At 34.0% G+C, this 16,311-nt stretch overlaps 1 protein-coding gene across 11 annotated transcripts; it reads left to right on the forward strand.

Moving 5' to 3' along the window:
• The first annotated feature begins 404 nt into the window (after positions 1-404).
• Sec16 (endoplasmic reticulum export factor secretory 16) lies at positions 405-16,004 on the forward strand. Of its 11 annotated transcripts, XR_011173183.1 has the most exons (21): positions 409-651; positions 1,201-1,250; positions 1,330-3,453; positions 3,512-4,184; positions 4,263-4,488; positions 4,567-5,004; positions 5,085-5,170; positions 5,260-5,470; positions 6,007-6,113; positions 6,188-6,344; positions 6,583-6,721; positions 6,789-7,059; positions 7,144-7,898; positions 7,980-8,414; positions 8,688-8,720; positions 10,047-10,292; positions 10,656-11,007; positions 11,093-11,184; positions 11,821-11,865; positions 12,563-12,649; positions 13,400-13,423. XR_011173183.1 is itself a non-coding variant. In XM_069113385.1 (20 exons), the coding sequence occupies exons 2-19, from the start codon at positions 1,245-1,247 to the stop codon at positions 11,848-11,850; spliced, it is 6,381 nt and encodes a 2,126-aa protein (XP_068969486.1). In that variant the 5' UTR covers positions 409-651; positions 1,201-1,244; the 3' UTR covers positions 11,851-11,865; positions 13,383-16,004. The 11 variants fall into 11 exon arrangements, 10 of the variants coding, with proteins under 10 accessions (XP_068969488.1, XP_068969486.1, XP_068969485.1 ...); XM_069113385.1 differs by lacking the exon at positions 12,563-12,649 and having other exon boundaries at positions 13,383-16,004; XM_069113384.1 differs by lacking the exon at positions 12,563-12,649 and having other exon boundaries at positions 13,400-16,004.
• The last annotated feature ends 307 nt before the right edge of the window (positions 16,005-16,311 follow it).

A 16,311-nucleotide genomic window follows, 5' to 3' on the forward strand; every position in this document is an offset into this window, starting at 1 on the left:
AGGCTTCCATTGAACACATTGCAACTGTGGTTTCCCTCTTTATTAATTGCTTTCACATTCCACGACTAATATAATTACCAAACTTGAAATGCTAGAATTTTATATATTAAAAATAAAATGTTATAATGCAGTAAATAAAATGGACACAAATAGATATATCTACTTGTGAAATATCTAGTTTAGATTTAGATGAGAATATCTCATCGCGCACATCATATTTTGAAACTTTGTTATAAATCTATAAGAGTTATTATTTTGAGGTTTTATTGTCAAATTATTATGTAAAAATCTGTCCAGTCTTCAGTATTTTCCTATTTTTGAAAAAATTTTAAATCACATTACAATGCCATCTAACGAGATTTCATTGGAGATCTTTTTGACGTTTGAGAACAACGCGTCCGCGCTGTGCGCGTCTATGGTTCTGCTCGCGTGGAAAGACAACGAGAAAAATTCGTGACGTGCTTAACCCACATCTTCCTCATAATATTCGTAAAATGTCCGCCTTTTTGTGACTTTTGCCTCTGATCTCGTAAAAATTTCATTTGCCTCGATAAACGATCGAATTTGCTAAACGTAACGATTCGAATGTTTTGTGGGAGAAAATAATGCTTATACTCGCGTATGGATACCAGTGCCAGACACGATAGCTAGGTGAGTGAACGTACGAGAGGTCCCTGAACGCTAACGTTGGATATCACAGCTGGTATCTCAACTTTCGGCACGACGTTCTCAATTCCTCGCCTTTTAACTTTCTCCTATCTGCCAATCGTGTTATTTACGCACAAAAACTGCTCTCTCATGATTTTTGTTACATAATTATAGTAATTTTGAGTTTTGTGGTGGGAAAATTTCAAGAAATTTTCTAGCTAGGATAGGCTATCGTCAGAAAGAGTATTAACGGATTTTCTATCCCAGTGTAAATTTTGATCTCAATTTATTTTTATTTTACGAAATATTACTTTATAAGCGGAAAGAATCATTAAAGATTTGAAAAATAGATTTCTAATGACCTATATATGTTTTTTATGGTATGTGAAAGTGTATTCTGTTGGTGTATTAATAATTTTTAAAGTTATATTTTGAATGTTTGTTAAAAAATGTCAGGTATTCCTAAATGTTTATATAAGATACGTAAATTTGTAGGATAACAATAAAATTCTTATTCATAATGCAATATGTAAATTATTTTTTGTCTTGTAGGTTTTATATAAATAAGAAACAAGTGTTACTGTCTTGGAGGCAGTATGAGTGTGAGTAGCATGTTTAAAAATATTGTACGAAATGTAAAAAAATTTCACTTGTATATTAATATCTAAAACATATTTGTAGAATCCTTATAGAGCCAGACCAACAAGGTCTAGAATAGATCACAGCTTAGGCTATGGAACTCATAATCAAAATATATGGAATCCAATGTCTAGAGTACCACCCGAAGTATCGTCAAATGATCCTGTTCAACATCAACCACCACTTCTGAATCAGCCAAAACAGTCAAATGATCCTTGGAATAATTCATGGAATTGGGATTTTGACAAACAGGCAGATAATCAGCAACAGCAACCGCTACAGTCAGAACAGCAGCAACAGCATTATGTACCTTCTTATGCCAATCAAGGACAGTTGATACCTAATTCCATTCAAGATCATTATTATCAAAGTGTTAACGGTAATAAGAATGATCTGCTCAATCAGAATTCGACATCAGACAGAAATATACCAGGGACAGTTGCTAATAGGCCACCAATTCCTAATCATACAGAATCTTTTACATCTTATTCAAATTATAATCAATATCAGCAATATCCACCACCACCACCTCGAACAAATTCTATTAAATCTGGATCTATGAATTTCGATCAACCACAATGGGCAGGTGATCAACAATCTCAAAATGTTTCATATTTACAAAAGTCAGGTGTACAAAATCAAAAAGAGCAAGCATCACGTCCTACTTTAGTTGGTAGCAATTATAATTGGATGAAGTCTAATCAAACAAATGTAATGACTCCACAAAATTGGCAAAAACCAGCTGCTGTATCGGGACATTGGCAGGATCAAAAAATGGACAAAGAGGCACAAAATTTTGATGATATAGGTAATCAATATACACCGTCAGTACAACAAACTAGATCAAGCCAACACCTTCTACCTTCTACTGAAAATAAAGAATATTCTATAAATGATACGAATGATGCAAATAATTGGTCCAATCAAGTTCATATGTCTTCTCAATGGAATGCTCAGAACCGCGAATCTGCAATACCTAATCAAAGTCAGCAAGTAACACAAGCTTATAATGCTAATGATGAATTTAATTCTTGGCCTCAAGCAAATACTGAAGTCTCACAACCTTGGAAAAAGACCAATGACAATAATGCAACTCAGTGGTTACATGAACAGCAGGAAAATAATAATTTAATAGAAGAAAGTGTTAAACAAGAAGTCACTGGTGCAGTTGCTACAAATGACTGGCAACAAAATCGTCCAATACCATCTCATCATATTCATCCTAATATTATTCCAGCAGTAGATCCAAATATAGAACATGAAGAAAGAAAACGGTCTGCTCCTTCATTAATTTCAAATTCTGTCAGCTCTAAAGATCCTAATACACAGATAAAAACAAATATTGCTAAATCATATCCATCTGACTCTCGGCTTAATATGTCCGCTACTCCCGAAACTATATCAACTGTTGCAAGTTCTGAAAATATTTCTGTGCAAGAGAACAATGATTTTAATTTAGCAAATGATGCAACAGAATGGGGTAAAAGTAATTCAACTGAAGAGTTGCCTATAAAATTGGAACAGTTAAATCTTGGTACTAAAGTAAATAAAAATGTTGAAAGTCAAAATGAATTGAAAGAAGCACAATCTGTTAATCCTGAAGATGGGTGGAATCAAAATGCGATTTCCAATAATGGTGCTACACCTGATAATATATCTGGATTGCCTTTAGAATGTGCTGTACTCGGTACAGAAAATGCTCATTCCAATGATAATCAAAATCTTATTAGTCAAGATCATACGGCGCTTAATCCATATCAAATGACAAACATTAAGTCTTCAGACAATATAGCACAAAGTGGATATGATCAATGGTACAGCCAGGATACATTGCCACTTTCCTCAGAAAATACATTGTATTCGAAAGATAATGTTCGTCCACCAAAAGAATGGAGTATAGAACAAAACGTAGAGAATTATGAAAATATCCAACAGCCTTCAGAATTTATAAATTTAGAAGTAGTCACGCCATCATTACAGGAACGAGATATATATGGCTCAAGAGATTCTATAAATAAGGAAACTTTAGATAATGATCCTAAACCAGTTCCAAATTCTGCCAAGGAGGTGGCCAGTACACGTGATTTTAGACAGGAAATAAGTAATATTGAAGTACCCTCTGTGCAGCAGTCCACACGATCTCATTCCCTTCTTCAGGCAGAACAGGTAAAAGAAATGAGTCGACATTTTTTGTGCGGTTAAAATAAGTAAAATTATTTTACAGGTGCCAGATAATTACGAGTTCGCATCAAACGATAGAAATACTTTTCTGGAAACCGGAGAATTAACCGATTCTCATCAAGAACATGAACCGAGTCCGCCAAGTCAAGATGATGAAAATGACGAAGTGCCTAATGACATTCCCTTTTTACGCGAAGTACCGGGACAATCAAGTTCCATAGATCCACGTAGGAATGATCCAACCGGGCAAGAACAATATGTTCAGACTGGTCAAAGATTGTCTGATCCAAGAAGAAATGATCCGTCTGGTCAAGAGCAAGGTCTTCAATTAAGAAATATGTCTGAAAGATCAGAACGGCGCGATGTTCCACCTGGACAAGAAAGAAATGTTCCTTTACTTTCACGATCAGATTCCGACACGATGGAACGCCGGAACGATCCATCTGGCAGAGAACGGTCTCTGCCTCCGCAACAATCACGAAACGATCCATCTGGAGAAGAAAGATATCAGTCACAATCCCAAATTATGTTAGAACCAAGTGAGACACGGGAAATACCTGGAAGAGGTAATGAATCTGAAGATCCTGTTCAACAGACTGAAGAAAACCTTAGACAAATACCGGGCGGTGCATCTTCCAATGAAGTTACTCAGTCACCAGATGACAGATCTAATGGAAGAGTAGTTACAGGCTCTCAAGAAGTTCCTTCTATAGGCTGTGAGAGAAGGCTTTATATCTATGTAAATTCAATATTCTTGTATGTATTTATTATTAAATTTTTGTATCTCATTTCAGCTGCAATACAGGATCAGACCGGTGACTCAAGAAACAAACGCGAGGAAGCTGTTGGCGCATCAATACGCGAGAGTCAAGGAATTCCTAGTGCATCGAATCGTAGAGATTCGTATGAAGATGAGGATGATGAAGGAGGATCCGGAAATAGTAGAGATGATAGCAGAGAAAGACGACGTGACAGTAGCTCGGAACGCCGAAGATACGAATACGAACGAAAAAGCGCGTAGTTAGTAGATATATAATAACTAAACTTTGGAGAAATTCATAAGTTATTTGAAGCTTAAGATTTTACTTTAACTTGCAGTTACGATCGTGAACGGGAATATGATGATGATTATTATTACGATCGCCGTCGTGGAGGAGAGAACGATCGGACATATAATACTCGCGATGAATTCGATCGTCGAGAAATTCCTTATCGAGAAGATGATCGCAAGCATCATAGTCGAGACGATCTAGATAGGCATTCAAGAGAAGAGGTCGATAGAAGAGGCAGAACTAAAGAAGATCTAGATGATAGAGACATTAGAAGAAGACCTGACGATCGCAGAAAAGATAGGGTTGATGATGGAATACGACGCAGGGAAAGAGATATTAGAGACTATGATTTACGATATTCTAGAGATCGCGATTATCTTGACCGTGACAGAAGAAGGGACGATAGACGACCAAGACGATACGATGATTACGATATAAGAGATCCATATAGGAGAGAATATTACGACGATCCTTATAGTAGAGGGTATATATCTTTTTAGCACGCAATTGATATTTTAACATGATATTTTGTACATATATAATATCATTTTTTTCGGATTTTAGATCGAGACCGTCCAGTAGATCCTCCTATAATGATAGAGATCGAGAGTACTACATGCGATCGAGAGATCCGTATTATCCTTATAATGGTATATATATATACATATATATATATATATATCCCTTGTGCAGTTAAATTCTTGTTTCAAAAAATAAAATAGATTATTTTGTGTTGAAGGATATCCTGGATACGATTATGGTGTTCATTATGCCAGTAACTATTATGCATACATTGAAAATTTGCGACGTACAAACCCTGCTGCTTATTCGGAATGGTATCATAAATATTATGCTAATCAACATCAACAACAACACATTTCTCGTGGTGTTGTCAATTATCCTGAAGACAGAGCAAGTGTCCATTCCGGGCGTAGTTCTTGCGACGAAAGGTAAGTGTTAGAGGAGTTAAAGCAAGTATTGGATGAATATTCTGGTTCTATTTTCCTATAGACTTTATAACATTCATTATGTGTTAGATTTTTTACAAATTCAAGTGCATGCTTCTACTCGCCAAACAAAGCATTATATGTTCCGTATTTCGGGTATCCCGGATGGACTAGGAGTCCACAACGAAGACAGAATTCAAGTTATCAAAATTTAAATAGGTGAGACCGGGAGAATTCTCTCGGTTCAAGATTTGCTCGAAATATTGAAAATATCAAATTTTTTGTCATTAAGAGTAATTTAGTTAAAATACTTTCCTGCCATTTAAAATATCTTTCTTTAAGTAGATAATTAGAATTCCTCACTAGAGTTAGTATTTGTTAAGATATATTGAAATTAAGATATATTAAAATATTTATATATACTTGTAGGTCTTATTAGAAACAATCTGTCTTCCTTTCTTGTAGTTGTCCTGCTCGACGATCCATTATATTATTGCTGGTTTCAATTCAGGTGCGACAATAAAAATTGTATTTTTCAGAACAACTGGCGATAAAAGAACTTTAGCTGATATATCTATGCTTGAAGATTCAACAACTACCTCTGCACGTATGACACCAACTAAGTTCTCTATTTCACATGTGTATGGTATGATTTCAAGTGTCATCATTTATTTATCAAAATTCACTGTAACAAGATTTATAAAAATATTTTACTTTCAGGATGTTTCTCTATTGGATCATTGATACATGTGCATCCATCTTATCCATCTGATGGTGAAAGAGCCAAAGTAGATATTTTTAAATTGGACAATCTACTTTCACATGATCCAGTAGCACGCGATTTACGTGCCTATCCTGGTCCCCTAATTAAGCAAGTGTAATCAGTATATCTATAATCTAAGCATGCGTATTCTCATTTAAGTGCGTGGAACATTTCAATTTATTTTTACAAAAAATAAAATTTCATGCTGTATTGTTTTCGGTAATGTATGTAGTACATATGCATGCTTGGACATTAATTATTATTTTACTTAATTTTATATTTGCAACATTTTGTAAATAATTCCCCGCCTATTTACATTATTTGTAATACCATATCTCGCTTTTTTGTATAGGGGTGTGACTCATAAAAAGACCATCATCGAATATTGTGAGAATAAAATTAAAAGGGCAGCGTCAAACGAAGAGATGGTTGATCGTGCTTCATATATACTTTTATATGAACTAATGATTATGTTGATTCAACAAAATGGAGTGAGATATATTTTTTGTACATACATACAATTTACTTTTTGTATCTGATCGTACGCGTGTTTTCCAGAATGTTGTCGGCGTTGATATAGCATCATTGTTACTCAGAAATAAAGATGCATATCCTTACGATGTAAATAAGCAAAAGTCGCAGGATTCAGGAAGAAGGGAATCGATAATATCTCAAAGATCGGGAGCCTCAGTTGGAGATAGTGTTCAAGGCAGTCAAGATGGTGCAACGACTTCCGAAAAGGTCGAAAGTAAGACACGGAAAAGCACTGAACAAATAACAGACGAATTTAGAAATACGTTACTTTATGGATTAGTCCAAGAAGCATTAGGTAAATATATATTTATATCCTTTATGAGATTAAACGCGTACACGATGTTTATTTGTTTTAAATTTAATTATTTTTAATATACAGAATATGCAATGAACGAAGGTCTTTGGGGACATGCACTCTTCTTAGCTAGCAAATTGGATAAACGTACGCATGCATCTGTAATGACACGTTTTGCTAATAGTTTACCGTATCACGATCCATTGCAAACTTTATATCAACTTCATTCTGGCCGTGTGCCAGCTGTTGTTACTGGTATATCGGATCCTCGATGGGATGACTGGAGACCTCATTTAGCAATGATTATATCCAACACATCTGCTAATCCAGAAATTAATCGTCGCTCAATTACAACTCTCGGTGATACACTTTCTGCACGAGGAGATATTTATGCAGCGCATTTCTGTTACGTACTTGCACAAGTTGATTTTGGTACCTATGGAGCAAATAATGTAAAACTTGTACTGATCGGTGCAAACCATCAGAAAGCATACAATGTATTTTTCTCAACGGAAGCCGTTATGCTCACTGAAATATACGAATATGCCAGAAATCTTAGTGAACCAGGTTTTACATTAGTAGATCTACAAACCTTTAAATTCGACTTGGCAATAAAAATGGTAGATCATGGATTAATAGAGAAAGCTTTACTATATATAGAACAAATTGCAGTAAACATTTTTAACGAACCATCGAAGTACAAAAAGTCGTTTATTAATGCAGTGTATAATTTAGGAGACAGGATTAGGTATCATGATCCTGTCTATAAAGATTCTATCGACGAAGCTACAACTTTAACTTGGTTCAATAATCTAGCTGAAATTGTTGGTAAATGCCATGTAAGTTTAAATAGAAGATAAACATTAAAAGTATTATTTTATTTGAACTGTATAAGAAACGAGGATGTTACTTTATTACAGGAGGGAGAAATTACCGAAAATGAAGTTTACGTTCCTCAAGCAAAACAAGAATCATATACCAGTATACAAAATCAAGAAGTGCATGAGATGAAACAACAACAGCAGTGGAACACGATTCAACCCGAATACAGAGAAGGTCCAACGTCGATGATGGAAGTAGCCACGACTGATACACAGTCAGAATGGCAGCCATTATCTCTACCACCGAATATACCAGATACATATGATCAAAGTATGCAGTATACGAGAAATAACGAAGAATCTTGTCAATATCAACAACCTCAACAGCAAGATTATTGGACTCAAGACTCTTATTATCAAAGCAATTATGGAAGAAATGATAGTACCATCACGAATTGGCAACAACAATCGACATATTCTCCAGAACAAAGTGATATTGACAACTCTCAACAGCAAGAAAAATGGAACTATAAGGTAAATTAATTGTTCCAATTTATGACATAATAATATGTGGTTTTCAGTATTATATTCGCTTATCCTGTATCACTTCACACATATTTCGTTACATATTCCGATAGTATAATTATTGTATGTTTGTTATCCTTACTCGCACATGTACATACTAATTAAATTTTTCGTGTCTGATTCTTTCATAGAATAATATCTTTAAATCTTCCGACATTGTACGTACATGTAGAAATAACATTTTTTTCGTCTCTTTCTTTTTTAATGCTATCATATGGACAGACGGAAAGAGAAGAACAAACACCTACCCTTGAAGTAAGTAATTATATGGTTACTGCGGATAGTAATCTCGATCCTGAGTGGTCATTGGATGACACCAATGTTAGCTCATTACGACGACGCAAAGTATTAACAGATTCGGATCGATGCGCTAGCCCTCGTTCTTCCGATTTTAATATTAGTATTTATACGGGCATATCGCCAACTTTTAAACCAACTATTTTAAATGAAAAATCCATGAAATCGCGGAAAATGATAACATACCCAAAGATCACGGTAGCTTATCCGAGGATCTTACCAAATAATGCAATTTACCCGAAAGACGTAAATAAAATAAAGAAATTAGATGGTAGGTACGTGAAGCCACCTTCTTCGCAGTCGCCCATATTCCTAAAATGTAAAGTTAAAAAGAAAATGGAAAATAACGAAGACAAAAATTCTGGCGATGCAGATGAAAATAATTTGACTTTATCGGCCACTACTGATTTAGATATTCAATTTAGTAAGGTCAATTTTGAGTTTCCTTCTGTGTTTAATTCTGGTTCAAGAAACAAGGCAATTATAGCTTCCGAAAGTATGAATCAAACTTTAAAGCAATATTGTAATTTCGAGGACAAAAGAGTTATGAGAATAGCTCCGCATATTCGAAGGAAAGATGTTATTTGTGATACAGTAGATGCATGGTCTTATTCGAATTCTTCACAGAATTCCACCGAATTGTGTCGATATAAACCACTTATTTTTGGTGGTACGTACCCGATAGATTTACCGGTTAAATCAACAAGTGACCTTTGTTTAACAAAATTCAAAGATGTTCCTATGGAAAAGTCCATCCCTAAAACTTATGATATTGATGTTCCAACGGATTGTGAGTAGAAAATATATTAGGTTTCTCGATGTTAAAACCTCAATGTTACTGTACATTTGTAGTTATATCTGCAAGAAATATTAACTTACTTTCGTACGTCAGTTAGTTCTTCCGCTTATAAAATAACGTTTCCGATGAATAATGTTTTATGTTATTAGAAGGCATGAATAACACAAATATTTGATACAAAGTAATTTGTTCTCGTTTTAGATATCATTTATGTATATAAATCTGTTGATATTAAATATGTAATAAAGTTTCTCATGTTACTGATTTTCCTGAATTTTTAAAAAATATCTCACATCGATTATAAACATGTAAGCAAAGTTTTTCACTATTTACTGTTATAGTTAGATACTTCTGTGAAGAGAAAAAAATGTATATGTATATAAAATATTAAATGCACAAATAACGTGTACTTACGCTATTACAGTAAACAGTGATCGACTTTGCTGGGGCAACTTTGCGATGATGAATTGTATACTTTATTTCAGTCATCGCAACCGGCAATTTCGATGACACCGTCAATGAGAAAACAGTACGATCCATTGGAAGAATTGGATGCCCTCGAGACACCGAAACCAGCCTCGAAATCTGCAGCTTCAGCTAAAAAAGCATCAGAAAAACCAGTCGAAAAGAAACCTTCTAACAGCGGAGGTTCTTGGTTTGGCGGCCTCTTCAGCAAACTTGCTCCAAAACCAAGGAACCAGATGATTCTTCCAGATGACAGTAACCCGACGGTAAGATTTTCGAAACATTAAAGCCTTAATATAGATCATTAAAAAATTACGATAGCTGGTTTTATACTTTTCTGTCGCTTAAGGGCTCACGCGGGTACTTATGGTAATTATGACGTCTTTTATGCTGAAAGGGAGAAAGGCCAGTATAATTCAATGTTCGGTCACTTAATTAACAGCTAACGAATTATTGATATATTCTGGCTTAACATTCCAATTTTCGTGTCTAACAAAAAAATTATATAGTGAAATTATTTGAGCCCTGTAGTTTAGTCTTTTTTTCCCATATAAAAAAGATATTTGTGCTCCCTTTGTGTAAATAAAGAGGCGCAATAATATTTATATTTCGCTTTATCTCTTAAATAGATCGTTTGGGATCCGGTTGCTAAAAAATGGATGAATAAAGACGAAGACGGAGATAGTAATTCGGCTACAATAGCTCCCCCTCCGAAAGCTTCTGACATGGGATTTAGATCACCTGTGCCTGAACAAGCTTCTCAACCACCTCAATCATCTCAACCACCTTCGCAGGCAGATGACACCTCTGTGAACAAATTTAAATTACCCAGAGGTAGAAGTATGCGTGCTAATTATATAGATGTAATGAATCCAGGTGGTCCAAAAAATAACGCAGTACCTTCAAGTATACCAACCCCAGTAGCGTCTCCAATGGTACCTATGGCTACGTCATCACCTCAGTTATTTATCCCTGCTCCAGGTAAATTTTCTATAACTCGTGAAATCACATAAAGTTTATTTTGATTAATCACATCGCTCTTTTTTCTTTTTTTTTTTTTTTGTAGTTAACGATCCAAGTGCTCCTGTAGACTTCTTAACTTCAACGGAAGCAACAGCAGCCATACCTACGAACGTTCCTGAGAATACATCTCAAGGGGTAAGTTCTTTTTATTGCGAACAATAATCTTCGCGAACTTTCATGCACATACAATGGTCTTTTGTCATCACAAACATATATTCAACATTAACAATACAGTTTCATGTGTATATCTACAATCTCAGATTCACTGTACACAACCCTTTTATCTTTTTGTCATGGCTGCAGTATGCTGGTATGCAGCTTTGTTGTACTTTAAACCTGTATCTGGAACTGTAATGTTAAAATGTTATTTTCTCTTCTTTACAGTTATATTCGTAATAACAATTTGTATGTACTCTACATTTCCCTTAGTTTTGTGCGTTGTCTGTTTATCCAAAAATACCAGTTTTCTTGTCTTTTAAATTAATTCTTATTTTCGTATGTACAGTATACTTATTCAAAAATTATATATGTTTTTTGTTATTTGAATTATTCAATGGGAAACGGTATCAATTCCTAAATAGGTTTCTTTTTCCTACAAACGAAGAACAAACGAACTATTTCATTCCTTTTTAATTGAAAATTATATGATTTTTGTATTATATTTTAACGTTCGTTATACTAGGTAGATTTTCCAAGATCACAATAGATATCCTCTTTCTCGCAAACCTGTGTTTAATCCACCTTTCTTTTTTTTGTTTCCTTTGCAAGCAGTCGGGGAGGCAGAATGATGTAGCCAAATAATAATTGTTGCTGATAGTAAGAACTATTTTATTAATTTTATACGCTGTTCTTTAGTATTGTATATGCATGGTTTGTAATGTTTATCTAGTAGCATGGATGACAGTGTAAATATTGTATGTATGCTCGATGCAACGAGTTTCAATTATTTGCAACATTACGGCATTTGAACAGATTGAGTTATAACAAGGATGATTAAGAGGATAGAAAACAGAGCATACTGTTTAAAAAGCCACTTTTTAATACTTGTTTGTCAATTATCCTCCTTTTCGATATTTGTATTCTGTATAATGTTACACAATGCTCCTTTAGAGTTTCTTTTTTTGCATGTACACAATTTCTTGGTAACAGGTGTACAAGGAAGGGTGATTTAAGTCACAAGCTAACATATGGTACAGGATACTAAAATAACGCAGTAGTATATTTACATTATAATTTTTAGCATGGTTTATTCTTGCAATTAAAAGGTATATTTATCATAGAGAACATCACAGTTTTATACATGACAATACTAGAGATTTGCAATACCGATTACATGCAATTCTGATATTTCATGGTCTCCTACGTCACGTAATTTTATTAAAAAGTAGTAATTCTTGTTTTATGATAGAAGGAAGTCGGTATTGCATCCTCACAAACTTTGTTACCTAATCATAGCAATAGAATGAGTATTCGGTTAGTGAGACAAAATTGTTGTGTTGTATATGGCACACAGTTCTCTCGATGGAGCTCAACCAGCTCGTTATCGCGAGAGGTGCAGAGCTACACTATGAGGGATCCGCGTTTTCTCCCACAGAACAAGGTAATCCAGTGGCATTAGACATTTCTCATTCCAAAGGTGATATCACTTACAAATACTACTCAACAATACACGGTAGAAACTCTTACTTATTTATTACAGTGTCGTATTTTATAATGAATTCATAATTGTGCAAAGTATTTATTTTCTATTTAGAACTGCCCTTACAAGTGAAATGATACCTGAGATTTTTTTTTATGAATAAATTTTCAATAGTTGTTTTAACTCAATTAATTTGTTTTAACTCAAAAATTATTTCACATGTATAGGTCTGTTTGAAATATATTCTATATTTGCAATAGATTTAAGATAAAATATCGTTTCATACTTCACAGTCATATAGCTTTCGCCCTTAAATCAAGCTTAAATTCATTAAAGTCGAGCAATTTATTTTCATAAGATTTTTATGGCAAAGCTATGGGAAAGCTTGGTGAAGGATGTATTTATGGTTTTGGTCTCGCAGTGTATATGTTATACGTTAATAGCGAAGCTTATATTTTATGCTTTGTATCACATCAAACTGTAAGCTCCAAATTAGAAACGTAACAAGGAAATGTGATCATTTAATTACTATTTTTCAATCTTAATATTATATCGTTTCACGACAAAAGAATAATATAACAAATGTACAATGGCATAAGAAGAGTACAAAAGATTCAATTAATATTACAAAATTGTAAAATTTATGATATAGTTGTATATAATTTCAATCTGACGTTGTGATTTATTTTTCAAGAAAATGATGATCTTTAGGGACCAATGATGTACAACCCGAACGACATGAAGAATCGTTCAGTGAAGAGCATACAGCAGAGCCGGTATCCTCCACGATAAAATTCGCAAGATCTTCAACAGCACGCGTATTCGCTGATGAATAACCCCGAAAGATTTTTCCTTTTATCAAGATCACGTTGTTCAAACGAATCGAAATTTTCGCAGATTACACAGGCAAACATACCTCAAATTACGTAAGCAAATAATAATAGACGCATTATAAGTTTTAGTCAAGTACATGTGAATTTCCAATTTCGATTTTACAAGGATCAATTTACTTTCTCTAGAAATGAGATTTCTGGAGAGTATATCATACATGTATATGTATCTTAAGCGTATAATTGCTTCTAAATAGTACCGTGAGCATCTGATGAATATCGCAATTTAATACAGAAAAACGTTTAAGAAGCCGTTAATGTTAAGAGGGTTCACTTATTTCCGTTTATTAACTTGTATCTTGTAAAAGTTCTACGCATTGATCGTTCTTAGTTAGGTCTACACAGGGTACTTGTTTTGTAACATTAGTTTTTCTCACGGAATGTTTTCTAACTATCTCGTTGATATATGGTCACGCAAATCGTAGATATTTTTATTTTGTCAAATAGTTCTTACGATTCAATTCATTTGCAAGTATCGCTTATTAACAGTGTAGATTTCAACGCGAAAATAATATGCGTTGCTGTTGTTAAAGCGAATGGATTGAACGTTTTTATCGCGGTGTTTTAATGAGTTATATCGAGAATTCCAATAATAAAGCAGCTGTTGAGAAATGTATGTTATGTTGAATGAGATCGCGAATGTTGAGGATAGTGTTAAGTTTGCGCTCGTAACTAAAATTCAGGTTTATGTTGTGCGTGAGTATAATCGTAGTGAGAATAATGTCGACCGTATCGTCGATATTCTGGACGAAATTTGTTACAGTCTGGGAGCATGGTGATATACCACCGAGTCTGATTTTATATGCTGGCAAAGGACAGTTATTACATAGAAAATGAAGCGGATATCAGTAATGTAAGAAATGTTAGAAATCTGAAAATTTTATGGACCTTATTGTTGGGTGATCTGTCATGCAGGTATTGTTATTAGTCATCAGACTAGTATATCATTATACCAACATTATATCAATAAGAAGCGTAACTGCCATCTATGTATCTATTTGAATTCGGAATAATCGACAAAATGTTCTTTTCGAACTTTTGCCTTTCTTCGTAATCGTTCAATGCATTTCTTTCAACAAATTTTGTCTAAAAATCGTTTGATAGCTAGTTTACGAATACTAGATATAATATTTTCTTTATAAGCAATCTTCTTCAATTTGGTACACGTTGTGCTTTGTTTTCGATATTATAAGCGAGGCTACACATTTAAAAATTCCGAATTTTGTCTTTGTTCATTGTACGATGTAACGAAACGATATTTATCACCTGACGAAATAACCACGAGTTATACTATAATTCTCTAACTTATTCATACTGATAGGTAAATGCTGACTTGTAGATTGCAGCGTTCAATCGAACCATGCATGTTTTCTCTCTAGGAGAAGTGCGTAGTTCGTTTGTTCCTGGTATGTATATAAAAACATTGGTGCTGTCAGAGCGTTTCAGTTTGTAATTATCAGATCCGTATGCCATAAAGAGTTTAATCTGCTCAACTGGGAGAGAAAATATTTTATGGAACGAGCAAATACGCTTCTATACACAAGGATGTTATTTCGCGTTTTTCTTTTTACGAGCGTAATACGATTATTCCAAAAGTCTATGTTCCTCTCGGTGATCGCTTTCGATGATATATATATATATATTACATATTATATTTTTCGCGAACATTACCGAGGGAAGTTCGTTCTGTTACATATGAGCCAAGCGATAGTGGCGAATTTGACAACCTGCCGAACGAAGGATAACATTCTCGTAATGTACAAACGTAGGATAAGTCTTATAGATCGGTTTCTCACTTAACGTCCAGCATTTTGTGATAGGAATACGATCGAAAGCAAGGACACATCGCGAATATTATCGAACGAGCGTATTCAAAATATAGCGCGCATCAGTTGGTAGGAAAAAACAGAAGATAAAGAAGAAAGACATGACATTTTATTCCTTTAATGTCCGTAATTTCCATAAATCGGCCAGTCTTGGTCGGGACTGTTCGAAGGAAGAAAGATTGAAAAATGCAAAGAGAATAGCTCCATTTCGTTTGTGTGAAATAATATTCTTTTTCCGCCATTAATCACAATTGGAGTGAAGCTGGTTTTGTCGAGATTTGTAAAATATATTAGATTATTCGATTTTATATTCGTGACACGGTAATGTGCTTTCAAGACATATATATATATTACGCATAAATTGTAGCATATTATTATGTGAAACGCGTCTTCGTGTATGTTACATGTATATACGTATATATAGATATATAATGAAATTTATGATTTGTACATATAATAAACATAAGTCTCTCTCTTCGGGAAATATAACAAATTCACATGTTGCTATGTTAAATAGAGCCATTTGTCGAACTGTCCTTCTCGCGTTCCAGTAAATCAAAGACTTATTATTACATTTTAGCTTGAAATGCAACATCAAAATCAGAATAATTCTTCTTGTGAAAAATGGCATTAAGATGCAAAATATGTTTCTTGATTATGAAAAAAATGATTTTCTATCCGAAATTAATGTTAAATTGATTTCAACGAAATACCTCGGTTTTGTTGAGCAGGTTTATATATCTTAATTTAGTAAAATTATATATCTTAATTAAGTAAAATTGAGATTTTGAGTATGTAAATTCGATCGATTTGTATCCCTTTGTCGATATGCCCGAATGCAGCCGAAGTGATATGTGTACTCGCAGTAAACTAATAAACGTCAAAAGAGGATTTTAACATGAAACGT

Source organism: Bombus flavifrons, chromosome 5 (genome assembly GCF_040668555.2).
Source record: "Bombus flavifrons isolate JBK064 chromosome 5, iyBomFlav1_principal, whole genome shotgun sequence".
Lineage (NCBI taxonomy): Eukaryota > Metazoa > Arthropoda > Insecta > Hymenoptera > Apidae > Bombus > Bombus flavifrons.

Excerpts from the sequence above, each read along its gene's own strand:
- Sec16 (XM_069113377.1), top strand. Across the intron at positions 5,171-5,259 it reads TCCGTATTATCCTTATAATG|GATATCCTGGATACGATTAT; the intron begins GTATATATATAT and ends TTTGTGTTGAAG. Across the intron at positions 10,293-10,655 it reads CAGATGACAGTAACCCGACG|ATCGTTTGGGATCCGGTTGC; the intron begins GTAAGATTTTCG and ends TCTCTTAAATAG.